The sequence below is a fragment of the Lichenostomus cassidix genome, chromosome 1Ab, assembly GCF_008360975.1.
Source record: "Lichenostomus cassidix isolate B80296 chromosome 1Ab, HeHo_3.0, whole genome shotgun sequence".
NCBI lineage: Eukaryota > Metazoa > Chordata > Aves > Passeriformes > Meliphagidae > Lichenostomus > Lichenostomus cassidix.
In genome coordinates this window covers 10,135,032-10,159,693 of record NC_139481.1, presented here as the reverse complement: position 1 = coordinate 10,159,693, position 24,662 = coordinate 10,135,032, and the positions used below count along the sequence as shown (strand labels likewise).

The 24,662-nt window shown below is 40.9% G+C and overlaps 1 protein-coding gene across 6 annotated transcripts in view; it reads right to left on the bottom strand.

Annotated features, from left to right (window-relative positions):
* Nucleotides 1–12,308: 12,308 nt before the first annotated feature.
* The window catches only part of WNT7B (Wnt family member 7B), a 94,902-nt gene continuing 82,548 nt past the window's right edge, over nt 12,309–24,662 (bottom strand). For all 6 annotated transcript variants that reach the window (XM_085049736.1, XM_085049740.1, XM_085049735.1 and 3 more), the window contains exon 4: nt 12,309–15,653. In XM_085049736.1, the coding sequence (XP_084905862.1) occupies nt 15,174–15,653 (480 nt within the window). In that variant the 3' untranslated portion in view covers nt 12,309–15,173. The remainder of the gene's footprint in view (nt 15,654–24,662) is intronic.

Below are 24,662 nucleotides of genomic sequence, written 5' to 3'. Positions count from 1 at the left end.
TCAGTGGAATTTCTTGTCAAGCTGTTCCCCAGGGTGTTTAATTCATCACAGTTAAAGACTTGATAGCATTCTATTATAATGGAGAAGTTTGAAAAGCCTTAAGTGGGGTTAAAATCCTGGGTTACAAACAACTTCTAGTTTAGCAGGAACCTCAGATATAGTTCTGTTTACTTGATCTGCTGGGTTTTTTTCCAGATGATATTTACCCATCCATTGCATTTTACAATCTAGCTCAATACCATTTTGCTCCTGGCACCAGGCAAATATGTCCTCATTAAGTAAAATTTATGCTAATACCATTCTGATTAGGCAGCAGTCATTGATATTCGCTCTCATTAGCTAAATTGCTTCACTGGAAGACATCCCGTTGAGGGCTTTTTTTCTGTTTTAAATGGAATATAAAATGTATGGATTCACAGAGAAGACAGATGATGATAATTATACCCTGTGTTTACTCAAGCAGTTTTTTATCCTAAAGCCTCCTGAAGTACTTTGCAGCATTTAGATACACAAGCAGGGAGAAGACTATTTTTCCCCTTCCTAGAGAAAAAACTCTGTCAGAAATATAGAAGTCATTCTGGTTTTACTGTTATTAGCCAAGATTACACAAAGGAGTCTTCCATTCTGAATTTAGGAGCACTTTTTGACAAGACAAAATGCAGGACACTTCATAGGAAATCTAGCTAGGGAATAAGCTCAATTCATACAGTAATGGTACTTTCTATGTGCAATCTCTTTGGCATAACCTTGTGCCTCTGACTTACCATTTCTAGGAGTTGTGCCTGCAGTGACATTGCAAAACTAGCCTCAGTGTGAACCTTTCATCAAAAGTACAAGGATCCTGTATGCTCATCCTTGCAAATCTTGGTTGAAGGGAATGATGATTTCAGCTGAGAATTTTATTATAATTTCTTACGTTAAAACATACATGATCAGTTCAAGTCATGGTCTGAGGCAGTCTGGTGTGATACTGGTGTGATGAATTACCACCTGTTTTCTCTTTACTGTCTTAGAAGGCTCTTGTTGGGCAGAAAAGATCAAATAGGAAGCTGTTATTGCCAAGGTGTGATAATTTTGCTATTAACTCTATTTGGTCCAAGAACAGCTTTCTTTGCATCACAGCCTTCACTCCAAGTGCAAGAAGGAAAGCAGTGGTCTTAAGACATTATATTCTTACTCATATTAACAAAAATCCCAGCAGATGTCTCTCTCTATATGCAGACATATCTATCCTTTAAAAACTCTGCCCCTATAGCTGTCTGATAAAGCTCTGTTTGCCTTTAAATATTGACACTGCATATACTCCATTCTCTTTAAAGGGGAAAAACATTTCTCTGGTCCATTCAATCCTTGACCTTGCTAGAAGGATTTTAAACAAGGATGTCTCTTCTTGCTAATTTTTTACCTTTTGGATCTGTAATCAATACTGCTACCTCATCGAGGCTGCTGAGCAGCAAACAGATGGCAGCAACCACTGACCACCAGCAATGGCGAGATGAGAAACACTGGCCTAGAGTGACCTTTGACTGGGCTTGAAATTCCTCAGTTTGTCTCTGAATCACCACCACTGAATAGATCACATCACTCCTGTGCAATAATCGCAGTGTTTTCACATGTGCACTTCTGTTTCAAGTTGACTCGCTCTTATATTGATCTAATCTTTTCTTCAGTAATCAAAACTAGTTCCACATCCAAAAGATGCTTTGAAGGGGAGATCTGTGACCACAAGCAGCAATGTGAAACCACCCAGATGCAGATAAATTGCCATTCTCTCTCGCTGCACAGAGAAATTGTGTCCTAATGGTATAGCAATTACTTTGTTCCCATGGTAACGTGTGTGAGAGCTATAAATAATGTTTGATGTTTATAAACAATTCCGTTTATACTGAATTATATACACTATTTGTATGCTAATATATGGATGCACTTCTAGTTGTTTCACAGCAATAGAATAGCAAACAGAAAGCTGAAAGTTTTGTGAGCACTGCACTGAACCATGTGATTATTATTTTTTTTCATGTTCATGTCCAAATCAAAAATTGCATGAGCTGAATACATTTTCTTATCATAATGTACACACTCAATAATGGAAAAAAAAAATCTTGGAAAGAAAAACTTACAGAATTAGCATATTGTTTTGCTACCCATCATCATTACTACACTGGGGTTTTTGTTCCAGAAGGTGAAAAACATTTAAGTTAAAATTCAGTAAAATGTTTCTGTGCATGCTTTTTTTTAAGCTTGTAAAGTGATAAAATACCTTCGTTTGTTGTTTTAAAATTGCTTTCTTTGCTTTCTTTTTTTCTTCTTTTATTATGTAACAGCAAAATATTTTCTCTGGTTTAGATTTGGCCATGAATTTTCATGATTTTTTCACAAAACCAACAAAGAGCCATTGGTATTTGTTCAAATAATGTAAGAATTTCACTGCAATAGCAATTTACTTGCTAGTCACAAATAGTGGTTGGGGGGAAAATGGGGCTACTACAAGTATTTTGAGGGGTTGCAAGAACAGTTGCAGTGAAGGCAGATTTAAGGAAGGGCTTGTGAATCTTACTGACAGCTGGAAACACAGGGGTGAGGGCACAGCTCTAAAAGGAAAGGATGGAGCTCTGTCCTTCTCAGCATGCTGGGAGGCACAAAGGGAATTCTTCCTCCTTCCCCCTGCATGGCTGGGGCAGCACAGCTCCTGGGCCAGCATGGCCAGAGTGCTGCACCTGCCTGGCTGAGCTCTGCTTGCTGCCTGGGATGCATTAATCATTCCTGGGTTTTGCTCTTCATGTATCTGTAGCATGGTGTAGTTCTGTGCTTCCCAAAAAATGCTAAAAGCCTCTGTTCCCAGCATCTTTAGCCAAAACAAAGCTCTCTGGATAGAGATTCAAGGGCATAATCATTGCCCTAGGGCCTGAAAATATGTAAACAATGATGGAAAGGGGGAAGCAGAGCCTGGGGGGGTTAACATCATTGCCTGAAGGTGAGATGGGAGAATTAGGGACCAATGTGCTACTAGGACAGAACTTATAAAAGGTGAAGAGCTCCTGACCCTGAGTCCATTTTGGGTGCTGTCCCTTTGAGGGGGACTGTGCTTGCCCGAGTGTGCCTTGTAGGCCTCAAATAAATGTGACTGCTTTTTATGCTCCTAATTTGTCTTGGCCTCTGTTTCAGGTAGCCTGGTTTAGGCATCTCCAGCACGCTCTGCCAGCAGAGCTTGGGCTTGTTTGGCTTGGGGCCTTTGATAGGCTTGAGCAGCCAGGCTAGAACAGGGAGGCAAACAAGAGCAAACACATGTATGTTAACAGACTGTGAGTGCTGGTCGTGCACAGCACCTGTGGGCAGACAGAGACAGCGATGGGCACACCACTGAAACAGCCAGAGAGGGCCATTTACCCATTGGTAAGGAGTAAATGAAATACATTGCATTAGATTTGTTCCTTGGCAGCTGTCCCAGTTAAACTGCCATGCTGGTGAGCTGTGGATGCCCCTGTATTTATATCAAAATGGTCCAGAAAATTTTGCCTTTACTCATGTCCTGAGTATGCAAACTGGATCTCCTCAGTGTGAGCTGCAGGCAAGGCATCAAGGTGTGCTGAAGGCTGAGCTGACACCTCTCTGGCTCCTCATTCACACTGTGGCTCTTTGCTGGTGGCAGGACAACCTCCCAAGCCAGCAATTCCAGTCCATTGCCCCGAGCAGATGGGGTCCCCTATGCCTTTGATTTCCGGATACAATCCACAGCCAAAATAACACAAATGGAATATTAGCTTTATCATCTGAGTGGGAGTTGTTTGTCTGTGTCATCCATGCTCAGAATGAGCCCTCAGCCTGTGCTGAAGCTGTGTAGCAACAGGAAGCATGTTTATTTTGCACTGTTTGGTTGCTGGTCTCAGAAAGAAAGACACTTGGCTTTAGGAAAGCACCAAGAAAACAAATGTGAGCCAAATAATAAGGCTAAATAACGTGGGATTCAGTAAAGGGCTGATAGCATTGTGACAGGGCTGCAGCATCCCTTGGCAGCTTCTGCTTGGGCACTGGCAGCATCCTGTCCCTCTCTCTCTTAAATAACTTCTTCATCACTGACCACCAAGTGTCCCCTGAGCTGGTGCTGCGAGAAGCAGAACCAACCACACCAAGTTTTCCAGCAGTTTGCCTGTAGCTCTTAAAGTCAAGTCTTGCCTTCTGCCCTCTTCTCTCCTAGAGGATGCAGCAGTAGTCACCATCCAACAAGTGCAGAGAAGCCAAAGCACTTTCCCTTTGGAAATACTGAAAACGACTGAAAAAAGTTTCAGCCATAGATTGCCTGTGGTGTGGCTGTTGCTATGAATATTCCTGTGTTCCACAAATAGCTGTAGTGAAGTTAAAAAACCCTGCTAGGTCTGAGCCTTGCTACACCTGCTGTGTGCTCCTGGATTCCCATGTTTGATTTGATCTCTCTGACACTTCCTCTGCTACACCTGAGCTCAGGACTGAGTTTTACCAGTTTGCTGAATGAAGGAAAGGGGAAACCACCCAGTCATTGGGTGATGTTTCATAAATGAGATATCAGGTCAGGCCAGTAAGCTCCTATTTAACCAGTAGTATTTATTTTAAAACTGTGACAGAATATGATAGCCTGGCTTTGTTTTAATGGTAGGTTTCTGCTATTTAAATGTTGTTTTCTATGTTGGTTTCTTTTCTCTGTGCTCTTAATATCTTTTAAAAATACTCTTAATACTCTTTTGGCTTCATATATTTCTTTAAGATGAAGATGGTGGTATACTCCAGTTTTGTTTGGTTTGGATGTCTGAATTTGGAAAAATAGCATAATATATCTGAGAAGGCTTAGAGAGAGGAAAAAGACAGGACTATCTTCTTTTGGAACTGAAATATGAAACTCTACAGTGTCACATGGCAGGATTTTTACAAAAGTAGTATGAGCTGCATAGGAACAGAAATGTTCCAAAAAGATAAAATGCTCCTTAACTAGCAGTATGATGATTTCCCCATCATGAATGCACACACACAAACCCCAAAAAAAGAAAAAAAATCAAAATCCTGAAAAATGTTCTCTTTCCAAGGAAGCACAAAAATTTATCATTCCCTCAATTTAAGACAGGGTCTGGTTTGGACCAGACAACGAATTTCAGTTCAATGTTTATGAAATTATTCTGTATCTTGTTCCTCCACTTTTTCAACCTTTTAGATTAAATACATTAAAATATATAACTAGAATAATACACAAATTAGGACACTAAGGAAGCCTACCCTAAAAAATTTTCTCATGCCTTAGTCTTCTGTTTTTATATTGAATTTGAGAGATGCATCACAACTCTGTTTTGGTCTTGATTAAGGTGTCTTTTTTCACTAAAGAATATTTTTACAAAATTTGAGAGTTTTTTCCAGCCAAGGCAAGTGTGTGCACATGCTATAGGACAGACAAAAGTGTGCAACCATACCAGCCTTGTGACTACTGCAATTATAATCTGAGTAGGATACAGCCTAGCATTACTGTTTTGCGCAGACTCCATCTTTACAGTAGTTTCAATTTTTTAATTTGCATGGGCCTGCTTTTATAATTTTTCTTTTCTTCTTGATGCTTCTGTTTAGTGTGTGTGCTACGTTATCATTTTGAGACTAATCCTGAAAAATCCTGTAAGAGGCCCTTTATCCATAGGTGAGTTGCTGAAGGGAAGTGAAACATGGGAATTATGCTAAATGCAAAGCTCTTAAACAAAAGATGTTTCAAAATTTTCAAAACTGAAACGGGTTGTTTAGGATGATGTGTCCAAAACTCAGAGGCAGAGGGATTCAATCACTCCTTGTACCACGCTTAGAAAACCTTCTCGTTTAGTTCACAGCATCCTCCAATCTGGCTCTGCTGGGTGTGCAGTCAGAGCTGAGTTTGGTGAAAACCATCACCCTGGACAGGTTTCAGAGCAGGAGCTTGAGCAGGGCCTGATTTGATTTATTGCTCCTTGAGCTGATGTGTCTCACTCTGCATTCATCCCCAGTGGAAGGGGAAGCTCTGCTCCCTCCCCTTCCAGCTGGACACGATGGCAGCAGGCTAACACCTCACTGCTTTCAAGCGCCAGCAAAAAGGCTTTCAGGAAAGGCCAACACCCTCTGCAAGCACCTTTTCGATCTATCTCAGCTCGGGCACAGACATTTGAACAGCTATCAGGTTGTGAAGGAGTGTAGCTGACTAAAAAGATGAAGTGGAGAAAGGAGCTCAAGTGAACCCACCTAGAGAAAAGAGGCACCTCTTGAATGGGAAAGGCTTTACACAGAAAACTGAGGGTTCTGTTTTAAAAAGAAAGCAAATGCAGGTCCCTGGGTAGGCATCCATTTAGCTGGGTTTTGAAAGATTTTATTTCTGTTTATTTTCTTTGCTAGTGGATAGTTAGGGATGGGGAGAGAGCTTCAGGAATTACCTAAAACAACAATGGACAGTGCTGGTACTTTCACTAAATGTGTTTTAGGTATACATGACTCCCTAATGCAGGATCAAAAACTTCAAAAATGGTTCAAATACTAACAGAGGGTATTTGATTCACTAAATCTTAACTTCCACTTCAGGAAAACATCCCCAAAGGGCTGTATGACCCCTCATTATCTGCTTGTAATATTGCAAAGAATCAAAAAGTGTGCTAGTTCTCACTTTAAAAAGTAATATGATTTGAAAAATATGCACTTATTAAAAATTTACATTTTCCACATGTACATTTTCATTTTCATCCAAAGTTTGCAAATACAGCCAAAGCATACAGTGGCACCACCAGGGATTGTTAATGGCTTATTTGCTTCCTCTTCCAGGTCTTTGGAACCGAAAGTCAGTATTTACAGATAATTTTAAAATGGAGATACCTCTGGATAAGTTAATGGGAGCATTACAAACTCAGGAGTTTCTGGTTTATGATCCTGAAGACTAGAGAAGCTGAATTTGAATAAGGTCCTTGGGAACAGATGCAGACATCTGACCTGATGTCTGCATCCTTTTGCTGTAATTTTTTCCTTTTCTAAAATTAACTTTATTGAGTATCACAGGTATTATTTCTATTTCATGGAAACACTTCAGCACAGACTGTGTGAACTGTTGCAAAAGGTTTCGAGATGTAGAATGCTAGGGGTATAATTAGCCAAAATTAGTGTGGGTGAAAAAAATCCAGGATATTTAACTTCTGTAAAAAGACCTTCAACCAGAATAAAAGAACAGAGGCTTATACCAGGAACATTAATGCTTAGGAGTGGCTCTGTTTGACTAAGAAAATGCCATTAGATCTAAGTATTTATGACTAAATACACTTGAATAGAAAACATGCAGAGAAAACCCTTGGTAGTTCATTTGTCAAAAGCTGGGTGAACTGTAGCCCTGTAATAATTATGTACTGGATATCACAGCCAGAGAAGCTGGAAACCACAAACTGACTTCCTCATTCCTTCTCCTTCCTCCAGGAGTGGTTTGGATTAGGTAGTCAGCTGAAATTTCCAAAGCACATATTTTCTTACCATACCGCTGCGGCCCATCTCCAGGTACTTCTTGCTTAGATTCCCCTTAACTCCTTCTTTTTTACTTTTTTCAAGAAAAGAAAAGCTTATTAATGGCTTGAGTTAGTAAATCCTTCCCAAGTCCCTCTGCATGTGTGCACACGCAGAGAGAGGAAAGCAATTTAGGCACTCAAGAAAAGACAACTGGGCACTGTTGAACACAATCCAACAGCTCTCCGGTTCCTTGTCCTGAACAACAGATATTCTGTATCACCTAATATTAACAAACAAAAGACATTTTCCCACGCCATTATATATTTACATTAGCCTACTCTTCAAGCTTGGCATGTTGGCTTCCTAAGACTATTTGATCCCAGATGCAGCTCTCTGCCAGAATTGCTGGAACAAAATGCAGTGGGTGGACAAACCTGTCCTGCTGCATTGCTTCTGGCCTTTTAAAAACAGAAAGCATTTATCTGACTCATTACTGTAAATGTACTAACAGAGCATACCAGTGATGGTTTTCTGACTGAAAGTGCCTGCATCTGCTCCAAAGGTTAACACGGGTGCAGATCAAGTGCACATCATGACACATGTGTTGATATCAGCCAGGGGCAAATATTAAGTAGCTTATCTTTTAAAGAGAGAGATAAGGAGGAAGGGTTGTGAGGTGCTTGCCAATAAATGTATATTCATCACAACTGTTGCTCCTGTGAGCTGCAGGAGCAGCAGGGATGGCAGTCGCACTGAAATGCAGCACATCTGAGTTCAGCCCTCACTCTTGGCCTCTGCTGGGGCCTTTGGCAAAGGAGTTTAAAACTCAGTTCAGCTACTTTCTGTTCCTGCCTATGTGGAGGGAGAGAGGTTTCTCACCTATCCACTTTTTGCAGCTGCAAAATCATACAATCACAGAACAGTTTGGGTTAAGAAAGGCTCTTAAATATTTTCTAGATCCAGTTCCTCTTCTGCTATACACTGAGACCTATAAAAAACCTCAAACCTACAAATAAAAGAAGGAGGTCTTATCAGGAGTTATTCTGGTGCTGATGACACAGACATATGAAAGAAAATATAGAAAGTCTCTGTACCTGTATTTCAGTAGGAGGCTACAAAATCCACTCCCCTTGAAAAGGGAAAATTGAGGAAGGATCTTATAGAAATTGGTCTGAATATATGCAGTGAGTATTTTTCAGATATGCACACACATATACATTTTTGTATATTAACATGTATCTGTGCATGTGCATGGAAATACATGTATAATGTGAATGCATTTTAGGGTTTTTATTTGGGATATAATGTGCAATTTGAGGACTAACTTTTTTCCCTCTGGCTATGCTAATTCTTTCAAGTATCATTGAATCATAGAGTACCCTGAGTGAGAGGGAACCCACAATGATCACCGAGTCCAGCTGCCAGCCCTGCACAGACACCCAACAATCCCACCCTGTGCATCCCTGAGAGCTTTGTCCAAACTCTCCTGGAGCTCTGGCAGCCTCAGGCTGTGCCCATTCCCTGGGGAGCTCAATGTGCCCATTTCCCTCTGGGGAAGAACCTTTCCCTGAGATCCAGCCAAACCCTCCTTTATGCATATATTTCTATGTCTTAAAAGAATGTAATACTTACCTCAGCAAAGTGCTGAGGTGATGTTTAGCACTAGTGAAAATTCTGTGTTATGTCTAGCACTACTGAAAATACATGACTGTTAAATTTCACTGCCTTTTGAACAAGCCTAGCCTGGAAGCTCAAGTCAGCTTCAACGACAGGGTGCAATCCTCGCAGGTAATTGGGATTCAGCTGCTGTGAGAGCCTTTCAGTGCAGCCTGGATCCACCCTGGTGAAAGAACCAGGAGAGGATTGAAATGGACACCCATTAGGATTGTCCACAGCCAGTATCATAATACTATTAAATGTTCACTCCTTGAATTAGTGTTCTCTGGACACCTTTCATGTTTAGAGTTCAAAATCATAAATAAGGTGCATTGTAGGAAACTACTTCAAATCACTAGATAATAGCCTGGCTTTAACAATTCTCTTTGTGATAATTTCTATAAGGAAATAGTTCATGCATTGAATCGGGAGTTGGAGATTGGTTGGAAAAGAGGAGAGGAGAGGGTGGCCATAAAAAGGAAAAACAGAGCAAATTTCTCTGACATAATAAAGAATCTATTCCACAGCACAGAAATAAGTTTTGGGTTTTCTTTATGGAATAGAATATTATTTTCTATTCCACAGAAAATAATAAAGCTTGCACTTTAAAAAACCTAAGGAAAGCAGAATTGGTGCCCAAGAGCAACTGAGGCAAATGGAAGAGGGGAAATGGAAGTTCATTCATATGACAGAATTTTTGGTGCTTAATTTCAGCAGACAAATTATCCAGCATTGTCTTCCTAGAGTTTTTCTCCAGTTGAGAGAGAGAAGGTCTGTCAGAGCTGAACTAAGGCCCCCCCTGGAGAAAGATTGCTCTCCCTATTGTAGAGGAACCCCAGAGAGGCTGTCACTTCCCTTAACCCGTCCTTTGGTCTTAGTTGAGTGGTGTGAATAGTCTTCAAAATGCCTTTGGGTTTCCCTTTACCCAAAGATTGAGGGAATGCTCCTTTTCTTTCTCAGCCACAGGAATTAAACAATAAGATCAAAATCTTGTAATCTCCTTGGGAATTCCTTTTAGTTGTATGGGATCTAAAATGCAGGGTTTTCCCTAAATTGCTGGGCAAATGAAGGCAGAGGCTAATCATACAGCAGGCTTTCAATGCAAACATTTCCAGTGTCGGCTGCGGTTGCCAATTGTTTGGGATCGCCTATGAAACAAATATCTTAATCGTTTTCATTACCTATGTACAAGTTTAAGTCTCATTAAGCTGCGGTTTTTATTGTTGATCTGAGGATCTGTTTGCATCAAGAATAAGAGAACCTGGAAACAAAGAGAACTTTAATATTTCAATTCTTTGGTCTTTCATCGCATTAAGTTCTGAAAAGGATGATCAAAACAGACTCACACCAGGTTCTCCAAACAGCTAATAATTAGTATATTGCTTTTCGTAAAAAGAGCACAATGAAAGATTTTGGGTTTACAATAGTACTATTCCCTCTCTCTCCATGCTCTATGGAACACATTGGAAACAACCACCATGTATTGTGTGAAAACTGCCGTTCTTCACTAAACAAATCTTTCAAAGCAAACATGTCTGTACTGCAGGAATGTGCAGAGGGCAAAAGCCCTAAATCTTAATTTAAAAAATTAGATGCAAATTTTAAATTTGCAAATGTATGTTCCCTGCCAGAAAATAATCCCCTACCATTTCCTAATGCCAAATAAAACAAACACAAAAAAGAAAATGCTTTTCAGCCTTTGGATAGGCTTGCTCAAGTCTGAATGTGCAGAGATGCAGACAGAGACTTTGGATTTGACGGGAAATGAGTTTGTGGGTGAAGTTCAGCATACAATGCGGTTTGTTTAGCACACAGGAGGTTTCTTACAATATCCGTATCACAAACTGGAATTGCTTACAACTTCCCCTGCCTTTCCAACTTTGATGTTCTTTTCCCTTAGGCATAGTTTTTGTTGTGTATATCCCACATGTTGTTGTGGCCATCACTCACAGAGAAGAATGTTGTGTCTTTACTGTACCACTCAGTGTATCGCCGTCGCTGTGGGAACTGTCATTGCAACAAAAGCTCTGAAGGGCTGGAAAGGAAACGTGCAGTCACTCTGTCCAGTTATTAAAATTGCTATGAATGCAAATTAGCTTTAAAGAAAGCATTTTCTGCTGAATGCCAGTAGTGCCTTCAATAGTGAAAGTCACAGTGAGTTCTCTGCATGGGAAAGCTGCTATAAGGGAAGGTCTTGATTTGTTACCTCCAGTATCACTTTGGGGTCTTAATCTTCAACTACAAAAGAAATCCATGGAAATATGTTTAAAACTTTAGGTGACCTGCTCACAACATGCTTTATCTTTGTTAAAAGATTTGCAAAGCTTTTGATGAGTTTCATCTAGTTTCCAGATGTCATCACAGAAACAAATGTAATATTACCGTGTGTTATAAAAACTTCCTGCAGCTCTATTAACAAGTTTCCCATGATGTAATTAGAAAGAAGGTGCAGTGTTTTCTTTGGCGTCTGTGAGTAAAATGCTGTGCATACTTATGCTGCTGTAAACCCAGGCCAACTCAGTTCATTTTAATGAAGTTATTTTGGACTTAGTTCACGTAGAATTTCACTATAGATCTATCTATATCTGGATGTCTTCCCTGAGGGGTAAATAAAGCAAATGTTGTACCTTTTCTTTAGATTTTGTACAGGAAGACACTATTCTCAGTATCAAAGATATTGTAACTATTCTAACCAAGGGAAAGGCTGTCAAATCCTTCATGTTCAGATCCAGGTAGCGTTCTCAGATGTGTCCATAACTGGCTTGAATAAACTGGTGCTGTACAGGTGCCTAAATCAGGGTCTGCAAGCCTCTCCTCTGCACCTCTTATTCCTCTCTGTTTGCTAATCTGTTATGTGAGGTTCATGGTCAAGCACCATTTCTGAGTTGGATGCCATATTTCTATCACAAAACATTTATTTTCTTCCACCAGAAAAATTATCTTTTCATTGCAGCCAGCTAAAGTTTCTGGCAGTAGCAATGTTGGTGCCAGTTTCTCTGTAGCACTGGTGTAGGTAGATGGCTTGAGACTGATACCACACACAGTCATGTTCATGACTGTTTTTCCCAAAACACAAAAATTGCTCAGGACTGTCATTTCTCATCTGGAGAAGCCTGTACACAAATGGCCTTTGCATAAGATCTTGTTGCTTTCTTTTTTTTTTTCCTAAACAAAGAACAAATAAAAGGAAAAGGAACTAGAAGGGGGAAAAATTAGGTTTTAATGGAAACACATTTCAATTTTTGTTTTCTGCTTGCCATAAAACATTAACATAGTAAACAAATTGATCTTTGCTCTTAAGTTCTTTAATAACATAAGGTATTTTGAGTTTTGTCATGGCTAAGGTATGGTTAAACCACATGTTGCTGGTCATGTTCCAGCTTCTATTGTCACAAATCTTTGACATCAAACTACATTTTTAAAAATAAAAGTAGTGTGTAACCCACTTCTATTCACAGACACCTTCGTTAAAAGTTGCCATTTTGGGGGGGGTTTCAGTACATTAGTGGTAACAGTGTTTTCTGACCAAAACTGCTTTTCCTTGGGACATATTTCAAAGTCCAAGCATTCTCACCACCAGCCCCTGCTTTGTGCCATACAGCACCTTTTTGAATGCTGCACCTCCACATGAACAAAGCTTTTGTAGGATGCTCTGAAACATTACATTCTAGACTGCTAACCCAGTCCTGGGACTGTTACAGTGATCTTACAGTAGCAGAAAGAGCTATTTCAAATAGGGGTGCAGATAGAAAAGAGAGAAAGTGTCACTTTGGTCCACTTTTCAGAGTGGTTGGTGTTATAATATATAATGTTTCTTTCTTTTTTTCTTTTTTTAACGCAGTGTAGTTTGCAATAATTTAAAATACTCTATAGACATTTAAACGATATACAATAATATAACTTAATTGGATTCCTCAATTGTACTTAACAAATACTATTCTAATATATTTACAGCATCTAGTACCATAAGACTGTGCATTACTGTGTTTGGGAGCTTTATTTGCTTCCTGTCAAGAATGTAGTGAAAGTACAGTATTATCACTATTATTCAACAACAATACCCATGAATCCAAGGAACTTTAAACTACATGGAGTGAATCTAGTATTTTTTGGGGCCCCTGGCAACTTCTGTGAAGCTGCACTCATTCATGCCAGAGCTGGTATTTAGAAACCAACAGCAACATCAAAAAAAATGAGCAATTTTGCATTGCTCTGTGGGGGAGTCATCAAAGGGGTTTGATTTTCAAGGGTAAGTGCTTGGGGTCAGAAAGACAGATCCTTATAGGTGTTCAAGTGAAGGTCCCCAAATCATTAGTTGCTTTTGATTATATGGGCTCACAAATCACAGAGGTAATTCTGGCTCATTCACATATCCAGCAGAGGAGCTGGAGCAGCTCTGGCTCCACCAGCCCCTTGCCCCAAGAGCACCATGTGGATGAACATGTGCTTCCATGTCAGCTGGGGAAAGCTCATGGCTCTGCAGCCCCTCAGTAAAACAATGAAATTAAACAAAAGCTAAAAATGCAGATATGCAGATGTAAGGAAATTTTTAATCCAAGTTTTCAGAAAATTGAGCAGGGACCCTCGGGACAAGCAAACAATTATGTGGTTAAATGGGCTGTGTTATAAGTGGGCATATCTGGGCTCTTGGGGTTAAAACACTAGATTTTACAGCAGTAAAATATCTGAGGCTGTTTAAAAAATCTCTCGTAGGGAAAAGGTGTGGGAATTAGGATTGAGTGCTATTAAGAAGTGAGATTCTTTCTTTTAACATTCATGTGCTTACCAGGGGGTACATTATTGCCAACCTTAAAATAATGATAGCACAAGCTAACCCAAATTTTAGCTTTCTTATGCTCATGAAGCCATGACAGCTCAGAGATTGCAGCAACCTAGAGCTCAGCTGCCATACTTTTATTGACTTCTGAGTGCATACTGAGCATAAGATATTTAAAACTCAGAAATATTAACTTTCAACCATTAAAGGGAAAACGCAATGCCTGGAAGATCCTGCCAGCGCATTCGATGGCAAAGCAAAACGTCTGATCTTTGTTGAAGCACATCTTTGTATCCTACTCCCTACGAGGAGATGAGAGCAGGTGCTCCACACCTCAGGCCTGAGTCTAAAAAAAGTCATTCTTATTCAGGAGGCAAGCGGGAAAAGTCAATATCAAACATTGGTCACCAAAGTTTCATGTGATGTTTTCGCTCAATTCTGGCAATTGCTTAAGGTCTACAGTAATTGAACTCTAATAGTGGAGTGACAACAGATCAGTAGCATTGAAGAACTTAGGGAGAACCAAATACAAAAGTCATAAAGTCAGAGTTCCAATAAGTTTACATTTAGTACAGAATTAAGACATAGCTACCCGTTAGTGCTTAGAATTTTTTGATACTATTAAAAACATAAATAATTATTTTTAGTGTTCATTCAAAGAGTTCCAGTGTCACTGGCAGCTGATGTAATTTTGTGAATGTTTGTTGGGATTTTTTTCCAAACTGATAGTGGAGTATTTCTGCCATGGATTTTCCTCCCTACCAGTTGTTTTCTCTCTACCTGCTTTCTTAGAAATTCTGGGTTTCGCAGCGAGAATGCTGTGTTCTAGTCAGTGAAGATCTCATTTCCTTAAAAAAAGTCTTTGTTTGCACAGGGCTAGACAGTTTTGTTGCTGTAAAAGAGGAGAAAGTGTCTTTTTCTTTTAAATGTCATGGGAGCTGCAATACAATCAGCTTCTCTGATATGTATAACTTAAAACACTAGGAGAACTCTACAACACCCAGATTGTAGTTTAAAAAATAAAATAGAGAGACAGAGAGAAAGTTTCATGTGGTTGCAAACATCACCTTAATCCTGTTGCCCCTGTTTCCAAAGCAGTTACAACAGCCAGCCAGCCAAAATGCACCATCCTTAGAAGTGTAAGTAGTAGTGGGGAGGGAGTAGCTGTGGTGTTGGCTGGGGTTCTTTTCCCCGAGAGGATTAGATGTGCAAAACGATGCTGTCGTTGTTTGTTGTACTCCACTTTCCTCGCTCCGGTGCTTTGTTCTGTTCGCTCTCCATGCCGTTATTTGCAGGTGAACACCTCTGTCCTCTCACTGCACGTGTTGCACTTCACAAAGCAGCACCAGTGGAATTTGCAGTTGCATTGCCACACCTTGGTGTACTGGTGTGTGTTGTAGCCTCTTCCGCAGCACATCATGTCGCAGCCGTCGGCGTTGGGAGAGGTGCGGTTGCAGAGCCGTCCCTGCGTCCCCACACTCCCTGTGGAGGCATCTTCCTCACAGTAGTTTGGTGACTTTTCGATGTACACCAAATCCGTTTCCATGGGCTTCTGGTAGCTCTTGATCTGCTTGATCTTCAGGAAGGTTGGCTGTCTCAGTCTGCTGGCTCGCACCACCTCCACCTGCACTGCAGCGTTGTATTTCTCTTTCAAAATATATCCAATCTCTCTGAATTTAGGAAGAGTGGTCCAGCAGGTCTTAGTTGTACAAGAACCTGAAACCCCATGACACTTGCACTCCAGTTTCATTCTCTCTTCAAGAACCTACACGGACAGACATTTGTATATTGTTATTGCAGGAAAACAGCATTGCAAGCCTACCTAAAACCTCAGACTGTTTAGCTCATATGAATATTCATTATTGCTGGTTGAAATTTTTCAAATGCATGCTTATACATCGTTTCACCTCTCAGCAGAATGATCATAACACATTTTGTTTTAAGTGGCACCTTGTTGAAAATACAGTGTTTTGTCATTATTTGGGAAAACATTTCCATCCTGCTTCCAAATATTGGAGAATATCTACTTACATTTCAGAAGACATGCCTTTAAAACCACAGGGGACTTAAAATTTTTCAAGTAATTTTCATTTTTGAAAAAAAAAAATGGGCTTTGGGGTTTTTTAAGTGGCATAGGATTCAGAATATTTAATTGCTTTAAGTAATGATCAAAGAATATTTAAAAAGAAGAGTATATACTGTGTGACTGAATAGGCATACATGCAAGGAGTTGGAACTAGATGATCACTAAGATCCCATCCAACCCAAAACATTTTATGATTCTATATTCACTGCATGATTAAAGATTTTGCCTATACACCTATACCTATAACACCAGTGGTAAACTTATGGGCTATTCCACCCACAGAATATCCCATCCCCTTTAAATGCAGCACTCATTGCAGTATTAATCTAACTACTAAGTGAATAATCCGCCAGAAATACATTTTTCTTCCACCAGGGCAATGATTACACAATGCTAGACAGAAAACAATCCACTGAAGGGTCCTGCTCAACAGGAAGCCAAAGAGAAATGTACTGCTGTGGTGGAGGAGGTTCAGCCAGAGGGGTGCATTTGTGTCAGAAGGGACACAAATGGGTGAAGACAAACGAGCTCCTGCTCCACTGCCATTCTCCCGTTCCAAGCCACGCCAGGACTGCCCCATCCCTCCTTCCCTCCCTCCCCGGGCCAGGTTGTGCCCCCAGCTCCATGTGAGCAGCAGAGGCAAGCCAGCCCCCCAGGCCAGCCCCCCAGTTCAGCCCCCCAGGCCAGCCCCCCAGGCCAGCCCCCCAGGCCAGCCCCACGGAAGAGCCTCTCTGTTTTTCTGCCCTCGCGCTACCACTTAAGCCTGACCATAATTACACCCACAGTCATCATTAGCTTATGAAAATCAAGGCCTAAGAACAAAGCGAGCTGATCTTTCCCCTTCGCAATGGGATGCTAACAAAGAAATATGAGCTACCAAGCTTGTCTGAAAGCATTACTGATGCTGCAGACCATCTCCTGTAGTGGTTTCGCTGCAGATCCCAGAACATGACTGAAATGGGCAAAGGATAAAAGGGCCGAAATCTGAGTACAATGGCATAATGAAGTAGGAGGGAGTAAAAAATGCTTACTGCTTCAGAAACTGGCCTTAAAATAAAAGCTGTACAGATCTGGTTATCCCTGCAAATAGAGGGCACCCTCCTGAGTTGTTTGAGTTTCACTTAAATTGTATGGTTTGTTTTTTCCCAAATTTCTGGGGTTTCAATATTAAAGAGAATATTTGGTTTTTATTCTCCCTTGCCAACATACGGTAACAAGTATAAGATAGCTGAGCAACCTATGCAAGAATCATAAAATATCCTGAGTTGGAAGGGACCCATCAAGTCCAACTCAGGACACCCCAAAAATCCCTCCCTGTGCATCCCTGAGAGCTTTGTCCAAACTCTCCTGGAGCTCTGGCAGCCTCAGGCTGTGCCCATTCCCTGGGCAGCCTGGGCAGTGCCTGACACCCTCTGGGGAAGAACCTTTCCTGCCCTCCAGCCTGAGCCTCCCCTGGCACAGCTCCAGCCATTCCCAAGTCCTGTCCCTGTCACAGGGAGCAGAGATCAGAGCTGCCCCTCCACTGCCCCTCTGGAGCAGCTGCAGCCCCTGATGAGGTCTGACCTCAGTCTGCTCATACCTTAGACCTTCTGGAACCACAGGTTTTCCCAGGTCAAGGTCAAGTTAGCCTATCAGAGGCAGAAAAAGTGTTTTCCAGAAAGGTTTACTAAGTTGGGGAAGAAATTCCTACAGCTGCAACTGCTCTAAAAGAAGAAAATCAGCAAGGCTGTGAATTGTGTCACCTTCCTGTCTTCCATACTGATAGAAGAGAAAACTTGCCACCTTGTGCTGCATCAGCAGCATTTCAGTAGCAGTGAGGAGATGAATGCATTATGACATACTCCAGGGTCGTTTAGGGGTCTCTGGCATCTCCCCTGTATCCATTTCAGGCCCATGGAGAATGTATTTTTCCAAAGACCCCCAAATAAGATTTCAATCCTGTTCCACAAATCAGGGTTCAAATAATCTATTGGCATTTAGATGTGTTTGTAGATATGTTTAAACATGCTTAGAAGATGTGCTTGATATTGCTGACAAATGTTTGGTTTTGTTGAAATTAACCCATTTCTACAGCTTTCTCATCATGCAGTTGCAGCTCTAAGAACTGCAGCAAAATCCATCACAAGAGGTGGTTGGAGGAAACCTTTACACTTCCACCAAAGAGCACTAAGATCTAAGGATTTCCAGGAAAGCACTGCCAATGGGATCTGTCCCCCTGAGACATCCTCCCTGAGCAGTAACTCTCGGTGAAGTGTACATATTTTGTTGTGCTCTACATGCATTTCTGGTGTCTGCATTTTGGTTAAAAGGCCAAGTGAGTAACTTGCTAAGAGAGTGGAAGAAGGTGAAGTTCATGAGGTTCCTTATTCTCCTGTGGGCTCAACACTATCCCAAGGAGCCTCTGATGTGCTTCCCTGATACACTAGAAAGTGTCATTGTTCCTGAAAGACAGACATCTCCCATTCTGGTGTCCTGGTTGGTATCTTTGTAAATATGTTTTTACACATGAATGTTTGTGTGTCTATACAATAATTTTGGCCTGTGTGTGCATTTGGTTGAGATGCAGATGTTTATATACATTATTATATACATTATATATAATATGTATAGACACTGCCTGGCAGCCTCTATAGTACAATCTTCAGCAACTTTATCCTAAGTCTTGATTTTTTTTTTTTTTTTGTCATTTTCTTTCTGAAGGTCCAGTTTTGTGATTCATTTTGGTGAGCAGAAACCTGATTTCACTGCTGTATTTCTTCAAAGTTCCCACTGTTTGTGATGGTGGGTGGACTTGCAAATGCAAGCCATGCCGGCACAAAAAAGCAGAAGTTTCAAAAAGTATTAATTCATGCTCCTGAAGCCAATCTCACAGGTTTTTCTAATTTTTTGGAGGCTTCTCTCATGAATGTGGAATGCTTGGGGTTACAACACTGAGCAGAGGCCCAATCATCAGGTAGTTAAATTCCTGAATGCTATAATTTGTGTGCCCACAGTCAGCTGTGGGTATAAAATTGTGCCCAAAACCTTGGAGGTCAGGGAATACAAGGCCCAAGCTAAGCAGATTCTAAGCAACATTTTCCCCCCTCTTTCCACGCAGATGCTGCAGTGCCCCTCCTTGCTGACAAGCCAGCTCTGGCCCTCCCAGGGAATGTCTCTGCCTGGGATCTGAGCAGTTCCCACTTGCCAGGAGGTGCCACAGGACCTGGCAGAGGTGATCAGACCTGACCCTGTTTGCTCAATGCTCTGAGTGAAGAGCAGCTTACACTTTGCTTCCTAAATGTCTCTCCAGCTCAGCTTTCCTCAGCAAAATTCCCATCAAAGCTCTGACCCTGAACCTTAAAGGTACTTATTTACTCAAATCTTAGACACTATGCCAAGCTAGGTGCTTAATTAAAGATTGAAAATCATTAGCTCATATGAGCCACTCTCTCAGCAGTTTCATTTGTCATATGTCAGTGCCTCGTATCTAATCTTGAATGGTTTACAGCAAGATCTACCTCCCAGAGCAAATTCCCATCGTTGGGCTGTGCTGCCTCAGACTAATCATAGGAACATTCCTCAGGTCCCTTTTCCACACACAGGCCCACTCCCACCCCAGCATGGTCTTGCCAAATAAAATTTTCTAACTACTGCTACTTTGTTAAAAGAACTGTGAAATATAATGTTAAAGCTTTCTTAATCCCACATCTTTTTATACCTATATAAATCACACATTTAAAATGCAATTTGAGGGCTGTCCACTGCCAGTTAAGTAGAAAAAGACTTGCAAAGACTGAAATAAAACAAAATGATACTCAAGAAAAGAAATTCATTTTTTTCAAGTTCCATATCTAGACCCAACTGCTTAACATCAGATAAAGTTTCTGTAGATATTAAAAATCCTATCTGGATAGAGTATGTAAAAACAACAGTAACATTGTGTGTGTGTGTGTGTGTGTGTGTGTGTGTGTGTGTGTGTGTGTGTGTGTGTTTTGGCTTGCCCTTGCTGGTTTGTGTTTTCCTTAATGGAAATGCACATTGTTGGACCAGATGTTGAATGTAACAAAATCCATATAACTTTTTGACTGAAGTATCAAAAAGAAATAAAAGACTTTAAGAGTTTTGCCTCATCAAATATGCAAGTGACCAACTTTTGTTTTGGGTAATAACTACCAAAAGAGACGATTCTGGTCACAAGATGTCACCACTCCTTTGATGCTCATGCAGCTGCAGCCACGAGAGCTGATGGCTTGCTGATGATGTGTGGGCACTGGCTAACCCCAGTCTCAGTGTAGCCTGGGGTCCAGCACTGCTGACAAAATGCTGATCTCGTGGACCCATCTGGGAATCCAAGCTGAGTTTGTTTGGGTTTGGTTTTTTATCTTGGATAGGCAGGGGTGTAACTAAGATTAGTAGGGTGTAATGCTACTCCTCTAATACAGATGTCCTGAAATTATTCATTGCTAATAGCACATCACAGAGCCCAAAATTGAGCAGCTCATGCCATGTCTCCTTGGGCTGTGCCCAGCCCTGTGAAGAGGGAGCATGGAGCCAGCAGGAGAGGAATAAGAGCACTGCAGCTGCATGGTTTTCTTTCTGCTTCTCTGTGAAGCTGTTCCATCGAGCATCACAACAGCAGTTATATTCTGTGGGATGTGGGATAAGGAACTGAATTACTGTGTTTACTCCTCTGTCACATCCCTGTTTTTCTTATTGTTTAGTTTAAGGGAGCTGGGATTCTCCCCTTTGCAGCAGGTCAGTGTCCAGACAGCCCAAGGTGGTTTCTCCCTGAGCCAGAGCTCAGCAGGGCTGGGGAGCCCCAGAGTGCCAAGAGGGATCAATTCACCTTCTCCCCTCCACTTGCCTCCCTGGGTGAGGCTCCCTCTTCCACAGTGTCCCCACTGAATGCATTGAAAAAGCTGAGGAAGGCCTACTGCACTCCTTACACAAGTTCTCCTCTTGGCTACCAGGAAAATTAGCCTGGTATTTTGGGACCTGCTGCCCATTAGATGGATGTCCCTGCTGTTATGAGGATGAACAATAGCCTAATCCATCAGTGTTTCTTCTCTGCTTTCTAGAAGAGAATATATCTGTTTGAACAAAAAACTGCTGCAATTGGTTAAAACTTTCTGAATTTTGTTTTTATATTGAAATGTTGTAAAAAGCAATAATCTTCAGAAGCATTCTCCCTATCATCCCCAAAGCAAGTGTGCTTGCAATGTTCTACTCTCTTCTCTATGGAATTTGTTGTGAAGATTAAAGGTAAAATCTTAAATATCACCTGAAATAGTTAAAAATATTTCCCTGGTAGTTTTATTCTGTCAGGCAGAACAGATGTGTCAGGTCTGAGATCGTGCAGTGATATTTCACTAGATGTTTGATACATGTCTTGCATGAATTACATGGTATGTATGGGCATGCACATTTCTTGAATAAAACCATTTAGCAAGTCCTAAAATATTTGGCTATTCCCCCCTCTAATTTTAAAGCAAAATGTTCAAAAAGCAGGGTAGTACCAGATGTAGCTGCTGGCAGTCTGTGCTAAGGGTGTGTTTCTGGAAGGAAAAGACAGGCTAGCAAATCCAGCCCAACTGGAAGCAGGAGATCTATCCTCATGAGACTTTGAGCCAAAGCTTGCATATTCAGGACATATGGATAAGCCCTTAGTTATCCATCTAACCCACCCAAGCTGTAACACCAAACTTTCTGAAATTGGATTTATATATCTGTCTGCAAATCAGTTTAAGTGGGAAAATGGAAAGTATGGCATGAAGCATAACTATTGAAAGCTTTTCTTTCAGGAGTGTCCTCACAAGGGATGTGCAGTGAAATAATTTGTCACTGTTAGAGAAAGAAACTTTCAGCAAATGATGTACTTGAGGCTGTAAAACCTGGAAAGTCACATTCTTTGCATTGCTGAAATGACTTAGGAAACAAAGTCACATTTTAAAAAATATTTTAGACTTACAAGAGCATAAAATTAGTTGGCTTTCATGTTTGAAACTGGGATTCAGCCTCCACTGTGACCTCAAAACATTTCATCCAGAGTCTTTTTCTAGGCATTGCTTCTTATCTTTATGTCCTGTCAGGTGGCAGTGTGGGCAATCTGCAGCACATTAGGGCATGCTGTGCATCTTGCAGGAGTAAGCTGATTAATTATAAGGCTTCATGTGAGGTAAAGGGAGCTAACACTGTCTTACATAATATATGCACAGACAATACATATAAATATGTATAAATAGCCATAATTATGCACACACAAACTACGTATATTTGTGTGTGTATGTATGTATGTATAATATAGAATATAATTTATATTTATATCTATATCTAATGAATGGTAATCAACAAAACACCTCGTTAGCTTTTCTACAGCCAAAGCAAGTCAGAAAAAAATCCATTCCCAGTACCACAGGCCTGTTGCACCAGAAACTCTGAAAACAAGACATAGCTTAGATGGGGATGTTGTCCCAAGTAATTGAATAATCTCTTCTTGAGAGAGACTGAATTATTTGGTTTTTCCCATACCCTTATTATTTCTAATGTAAAATAAGCTGTTGTCATCTTCCAGGCACTCCAAAAAAAAAAACAGGAAGAGCCCATGGGTGTTACAAGGAGTAAATCCTGGGGCAGCATCAGGCTGAGTCGCTGGCAGTCAGGGCCATGGGTGTGTTTCAGCTTGCTCTCCACATAACCACAGTCAATGTCTATCCTGAGAGCCTAATTGATTGATAAACTGTCAGAAACATTTCTACTTTTTGGTAAAAGCTGCAATCTGCTACCAATTTGTCAGTTTGTTCTTTTAACTCACCCCATAAAAACAAACAGAAACCCCCATTTTTATAGATGAGATTCCCCATGAGAGACAGTCATTGTTTTGAAGCTTTCAACAAAAAGTTAAGATTAATGATGTGTGTTCCCAGATGTTACTCCAAGTTCATTTATCCCAGAATAAAGATACTTGTTTCTAAAACTACATGGTAGAAAGTTGTCTCATAAAACAGCATCAAAGCTGACTTGGTTTGTTGTTATTTAATTTTTCATTACTCTGTCAAAGATTTGCCCAGACATCTCTCTGTAATCTCTCAGATTTGCAACAAGCCATTCTTTCAGAAACATCTCTGTTGGACTTATCCTAGTCCTCCTTTGGGGATTGTTTTCATTTACCACACTTGTGCTTTCCATCCCAACTCATAGCAGATGTTTAGAAACTGATGGGGCAGTTTGTTCCTCTGCTCTTTCACACCGTGCAGTGCTGCTTTGCCACAAAGCATGAACCTTCCATCAGGAGTGTCTTGTGTCACCAGGAATCCCTGAGCACTTATTTATTCCAAATTACACCAATGGCAAGATCATGATTTGTTCACTGGTGCTACTTCTTGCAAATTTATCAGAAACTTTGCAAACCTGCCATTAGCTGAAACAATTCCTAGAAATGCAATGCAGAGCCATTAGAGGATGCAGTGCCACGCAATTAGGGGATTCATTCCTTCCTCAGTCATCAGAAGTTCCCTGAGAAGCCTAAATGCCATCTTTTTTCCCTGGAGATAATTTATCAGTGTGATACTGAACATCTCAGCCCTAGACTCAAGTAAAAGACCCCCCAAGACTGTTTTCCCCATCATCTATTTGGAAAGTTTGTGCAATTATTTATGCTGCTTTTTCCACAAAGATAAATTCCCCTGGGCTCTGTTTTTAGCAACAGTGAAATACCAGCAGGCCAGCTTTTGAGAGCATTCCTGTGAGAGCAGAATATTAGAGTCATCCTGCTGTAGTTACAAACCCCTCTGGCTCATGTGTGGGACAAGTGCTGAGAGATTGAGGATGGGCAAGTTTTCTGCCCAGCACATGAGAAAGTCTTTGTGATGGTATGAGAGAATGTTCAAATAATTGCTTTCAGGGCAAGACTGGTGGCCAGAGTGACTAAGGAACCTAGCAGTGAACTTCTGGCCACCTGTTAGAGATCTAGTCAGGTCATCAAGGGCCTACCACTGACTTCAGAGCAAGTTGGAAATAACTGGAGGTGGGGCTGGGAGATCTTCCTTTATTCCTCATGGTTCTGTCTTAGAACTCTCTGAGATTTATAAAGACTAAAGTGAAGGTAACAGATTTATTAGCTAAAAATTGTTCTTCTTAGCTCCCTCAAAAAGCCAATTTGGTATGACTGAAAAAGAACTGCAAGCCTTACCATTAAAGATGTCAATGGTGGTTTTTCCAATGGTGAAAGTGCTGCAAAATCTCTGTAGGAAGCTACAAAAGCATATATTTCCTTTACTGTTTTGTCATTACCACCCTAAGGTTGTAGAGACTATTTGAGAACTTCTGAAGCAATGAAGGAATTAAAAAATTAACTAAGTTGCCTGTGTTTTTCTTCTTACCTTTCATTCCTGTTCATAACATGGGTTAAATATCTTTACTTTGGTTCTTAATAATAGCAGTCATGAACCAGAAGTTTGGCTCCAAAGTGTTTCCAAATTTTAAGACAAGCTGCATATAGATCAGCAGGGTGGTACTGACAGACTTTCCCAGAGCAGTACAAGCATTTCCCTGTTATGTTGTGAGAGTTTGGGAAGGGAAAAGGAGAGAGATGGAGGTTCAGTGCTGTATCCTGTCAAACGGAGGAGCCAGTGAGGGCAGAGCTGCTGGACCTTACTGTGAGAAACAAGGAAGGTCTCGCTGGACATGGGAAGGTTGGGTGCAGCCTCAGCT